Consider the following 5,620-nt stretch of genomic DNA (forward strand, 5'->3'; position numbering starts at 1 on the left):
GAAAAGGCGCCACAGTGGATATAAAAAGCTCTCTAGCTCATCGGGTTCATCGAGGGTACCCAACACTTGTATATTAGACAAGGATAACATCAAGGTGGCCATGATGACGGAGCAGTGGAGAATCCCGGACTAATCCTTGCAAGAAGGCTTGCGAAGGTGCGTTTGACTTCATTTGAAAGAAAAAATTTGGAGTTTGGATTTAACATCCTTTTTTTTGTAGAAACAACTCCTGGAATATTTCTGACACACCTCATCAGTCACATTAATGATTCAAAACGTAGTGAAAAGATTCATACGTCAGAAAAATATGGCAATAAACCAATGGCGTGACTATGACCAGACGTTTTACATTCACCCGACATTACAGCGCACAGGCTTAGGTGATAAAAAGACTGCTGAGCATGCCGGCATGTCTTACCGCCTCTAGCTGCTTCTTCTTCTGAACCAGTAGCTCCAACATTAGATTAACATTTGCCAGGTCCAGGTTTTCTTGATCCGGACTCAACACATCCTGGAAAACATGCCACCTGGATCCATTCTAAAGGTCAAAAAGACAGATCAGTCACATGTAACTGGCTTTTGTTCCTTTTGTCAGCCTGAATTTGTCATAGAAGTTGTATTTTACTTACAGGATGATCTAATTTGAGTCTCTTTTCCTCTGATCGTTGCTTCTGTTTAAGGATTAGTTCATTAACTGGTAGAAGGAAAAAAAAGCTCTGTGAGAAAGCTACACAAAATATGGAAGCAGTCCCAGCTAGTTGCATAGCTTCACAAACAACTGCCACATTTGCCACTTGCAGTTTTATCATCATGGTGGCCCATAGATATGAGAATAAACTAATAAAGTTAATCAATCTTCTATGGTGGAGACAATTGCACACCTGGAGAGAATATTTCTCGTTCCCAAAATCCCAATGGAAAAAAACAGTTTCAAAATCCAAACAATCAACCAGCGGAAGTTTTTTTTTTTTTTTTACCTTCGAGATTCCACAGTACAAAGCAGAAAGAATGCACTCTAATGTAAATCACACTTTTAGTCACCACCTACCAAGAAAGTTTGGATAAAGTTGATCCACATTATCAACGATATAGTTGCATTTAGGACACCTGTTGCTGTCCTCCAGACTCTGGTGGATGCATTTGAAGCTGCAAGCGGAAGAGGAGTCAAGTTTTTAAAATTCATTTTTACAGAGTAAATGCGAATAATCATACAAAACAAGTAATCAAGCCAAGTGTGCACTAAAAGGCAGCTAAAATATATCAAGTGAAAGCATCAGCAGGCCCTTTCTCACATCCAATTTCAGTGACCTCTGACCTCACAAAAGCTCTGAATGACTGGAAATCAGTCAGTCCAAAGCAGGTGTGCCCAAGTGCGGTCCTCGGTAGCCCCTATCCAGCATGTTTCAGGGGTCTCACTCCTCCAACACACCCGATTTAAATGATTGGATAATCAAAAAGCTCAACAAGACTGATAACGGTCCTGATCATTTGAATAAGGTGTGTTGGAGGCGGGAGACATCAAAAACGAGGATTCGAGTCGAAAATAATGCATAAAGACTCTTCAGATGAGTGGAAGCTTTCAAAGTAGCTCTGCACTTCTGAGATTCGGTAATCACAAGGCCAAAATGCTTTTCTCCTATATACTGTTGACGTGCATGTTTTGTGTAGTGCTGTCAAGCGATTAAATATTTTAACTAATAAATCGCAAAACATTTACGGAATAAATTGCGATTATGGTCATGGAATATCACCTCTCTGGGAGGCAAGGAGCCTGAGCTGGTGTGCGAGGCAGAGAATTTCCGACTAGACATAGTCGGGTTCACCTCTACACACAGCTTGGGCTCTTGTACTAGTCCTCTTGAGAAGGGTTGGACACTCTTCCACTCTGGAGTTGCCCAAGGTGAGAGGTGCTGAGCAGGTGTGGGCATACTTATTTCCCCGCCGGCTTGGGTTCACCCCGGTGGACAAAAGGGTAGCCTCCCTCCAGTTTAAGGTGGAGGGACGGGTCCTGACTGTTGTTTGATGCATCAGAGTACCCACCCTTTTTGGAGTCCTTGAAGGGTGTGCTGGAGAGCACTCCCCCTGGAGACTCCCTCGTTGTGCTGGGGGACTTCAATGTTCACGTGGGTAATGACAGTGAGACCTGGAAGAGTGTGATTGGGAGGAACGGCCCCCACGATCTAAACTGGAGTTGTGTTCTGTAACTGGACTTCTGTGCTTGTCATGGATCGTCCATGACGAACACCATGTTCAAACATAAGGGTGCCCATATGGGCCCTTGGCATCAGGACACCCTAGGCTGCAGTTCATTGATCGACTTTGCAGTCTTATCAGCGGATTTGAGGCCACATATTTTGGATACTCGGATGAAGAGAGGGATGGAGCTGTCAACTGATCACCACATGGTGGCGAGTTGGCTCCTATGGTGGGGGAAGATGCCAGTCCGAGCCGGCAGACCCAAACATATTGTGAGGGTTTGCTGGGAACGTCTGGCAGAATCCCCCGTCAGAAAGAGTTTCAACTCCCACCTCCGGGATAACTTTGCACACAAAGTATATTTTAATTCAAAGATTGCTCTAATAGCTTTCTTTGATCCTTGAATACAATCTAAATTGAGTCATCTTTTCAGGCATTTTGCTTCCAAACAATTCTTAAAACTTATACGGTACATTTCGTTCTGCCCACAAGCAGCACACTCCTCTAGAGTTGGTTTACAACGCCCAGTGGTAACTTTAACAAGATGTACAGCAGTATTTGAATTTGGCTTTACAAAGTATGGAAATTATTTTTGAAGTAAATAAATCTCAGTTAACTAAGTTAAAATATTTAACTACGTTAATTAAAAAAAATAAATCATCTCCAGAGTTAACGCTTTCATTTTGACAGCCCTAGTTTGGTGCAATGAACCGGTTTCACGCAAGGGCATACGGTGTTTTGACGGACCGACAAAGGAAGAATAAAAAACATTAGCAACGACTCTGCAAAATACTAAAAGTAGTTTTTAATTGCTTGTTTCTCTTCAACGAGCCGGCCCATCTATGGTGTTGGTTCTGAAGCAGTTCTGATTTTATTCGCAAGCCTGTCACAACATATTACGGAGAGCGGTAATATAGTCTCTTAAATACCGTTTTCTTTTTCTTGGAAGTGGAAGGCTGTTCTTCAGTCGCATTATTTGGCCTGATGGGTTTTGTAAGAAGCACTCCAAACATGTTTGTTTTTTAACATGTGAATATATGATAGGGGCACAGTCGGATGCACCTGATTTCCAAAATAAAACTTCAATTTTCTACAGAAAATTAGCATATCCACACAATCTCCAAAGACTTGATGTGATCACAAGAATTGTGTGTAATTAATATCACAAATGGTTTGGCTGTGAGAGCACATCCTTCAAGGTGAGCATTCCCAGCTAAAGTACATTCAGTACATCCAAAATGTTCATTCATTCAGTCTCTTGGTGCCACACGCACGCGCACACGTGATGCATGCATGCACATAAACACACACATCACCATCAACATATCAGTCACGATCACAATAATCTTAGGTATGGACAAATTCTCTCACCAAAAACTGTGCCCACACTTGGTCATGTGTGCCTCTTCTATCATTTCAAAGCAAATGGGGCTAAAAGAAGGAAGAATAAAGTGGTGTTAGGTGTATGCTGAATCTATACACATACCACGACCAAACAATACATTTCATTAAGCGCACCTGCAATGTGTTCTAAAAGTTAATACTCAAAACTTTACAGACATTTGATCCGCAAAGATTATCATTTTTATCAATGCATATTACAGTGGTTGTTCTGTAACCAAACCATGACAGCAAATTACTCTAATAAATAGAGTAGGGTTATGTTATTATCTCTGTAGGGCAAACGGATCATTAAAACTGGCAAGGTTTTCATAGATCTCATTATAGTGTAATCAGTGTTACGGTTGCTCATAACGAACATGGGCGCGCGCGCGCGCACGCTAACTAACAACCAATTAGTCCAATTGCCAGACACTACTAACCAGACAAAATCGTTGCTTTTATCTTCATAGGAGTTCAACAGGCCGTTGCAAAGAGGTGCTTGGTGGAGGGACCTCTTCCTGCTGCCAGAGGACGCCGATGGTCTACTAAGAGAGGCGAATCCACCTCGAGAAGACGACACGGCGACCAAACTTGGCACCGACATGCCGCTGTCACCTGCAACTGCCAGGGTCCGTGAGGGCACAACATTTACGGAGCTGTTTCCATTGCTTGTGACGGCGTTGCTTCCACCACTTGGGTTCACGATGCCTCCCGTACCACTGCTGCTACTGGTACTGCTACTTGTGCTGGGCACAGAACTGGCACCACCAGCAATCTGCGGGGACCGCTTGTTTGACATCATGCAAATGCCACTCAAAACACCCCAAAATTTGCCGTGGCAGTGTTCAAATCATCCGGAATATACTGTTTGGCTACTTGTGCAGACAGTTCAGCTAGCTGGTTAGTTTATATGCTAACATCCTGGGAAGGGTGGCACATCATCGAGCGAATTGTAACTAACTTGGTGTTCTCTGTCTCTCTTCCTCGTCGCGAGAGACCTACTCAAAAATAATTATAATATCAAAAGAAAAACCGGGGCATTGCAAGAGGAAAAACAACAACCTTCTACGCCGTGCAGATGATTAGCCGGCTAGCCACATTTAGCTGCAGAGAGAGGGCTAGCTCAAGTTTCCTCGATTGCTCAGTTAAGCAGTGTGTGCCTGGTTTTCCACATAGCACCATCCAGTGGGTAGGAGTGTAATTACATCGTTGGTAAGCTTCACAGACAGTCCAGTTCCATACACATTCTTATGCCGTCGTTTCGTTCGATGTTACTGCTTATTATGATAAGCCACCCTGTAATATGCACGATAATAATATTTAAGGCTAAATTAATAAATCACTCATCGAACATTCATTACTACCTGTAGTAATATATGTTGTAGAATTTCCTTTTAACAATATAATGATAAAATATTGGCACGGTATTTAAATTGACATTGAACGTATTATATATTATAAGCTGTATATGACAACAATTCTGTTATGACTAATCAGTTACTCTTTACTTCCCAGTGGTGGACTGAGCTGTGAAGTGCATTTGTTAAATTGATTGGTTAGTTAATTTTTTTCTCTTCTTCTTCTTCTTGTTATTATTAATGTCATTATTATTATTATTATTGCATCCATATTTTCAGGTCACTAGCACAATCCAACTGCTTTTTCTGGCAAGTTTCTAATTTAGGGGATGAACGCAAAAAAGATGTCAGGTTAGGGAAACATTAAATACATATTAATATTTCCTAAAGTTTTGATTCGCTGTATGTAGATATGTTAACATTGAAACAACAGAATCAGAAAAATTGCTCTAGAAATTCAATTTAAGCAATGGCAAGCTATGGTGTTATATTAAAAAAACAAATAACTAACCTTGATATTTCATTTGAATACACCCTAGGAATAACATTTCCTCTTGTATCTTTTTCTTTCAAATTGTATTTCCTTAACACAACAAACCAGCCAGTAGGTCACATCCACAAAGTGCAGGCAGTGACTGAGCCAAGAAAAGCCCTGTCTTGTCAATCAAACATCCACCTGCAGG

The 5,620-nt window shown here is 41.5% G+C and overlaps 1 protein-coding gene across 1 annotated transcript in view; it reads right to left on the bottom strand.

The window, feature by feature from the left end:
* Positions 1-4,759, bottom strand: part of cop1 (COP1 E3 ubiquitin ligase) — a 21,207-nt gene extending 16,448 nt beyond the window's left edge. The window contains exons 1-5 of the mRNA XM_088311790.1: positions 4,020-4,759; positions 3,568-3,627; positions 1,049-1,146; positions 630-694; positions 419-538 (exon numbers count right to left, since the gene is read on the bottom strand). Of these exons, the coding sequence (XP_088167916.1) occupies positions 419-538; positions 630-694; positions 1,049-1,146; positions 3,568-3,627; positions 4,020-4,381 (705 nt within the window). The 5' untranslated portion in view covers positions 4,382-4,759. The remainder of the gene's footprint in view (positions 1-418; positions 539-629; positions 695-1,048; positions 1,147-3,567; positions 3,628-4,019) is intronic.
* Between the last annotated feature and the right edge of the window lie 861 nt (positions 4,760-5,620).

The sequence above is a fragment of the Idiotropiscis lumnitzeri genome, chromosome 12 (assembly GCF_059441095.1).
Source record: "Idiotropiscis lumnitzeri isolate Australia: NSW breed Sydney's pygmy pipehorse chromosome 12, RoL_Ilum_1.0, whole genome shotgun sequence".
NCBI lineage: Eukaryota > Metazoa > Chordata > Actinopteri > Syngnathiformes > Syngnathidae > Idiotropiscis > Idiotropiscis lumnitzeri.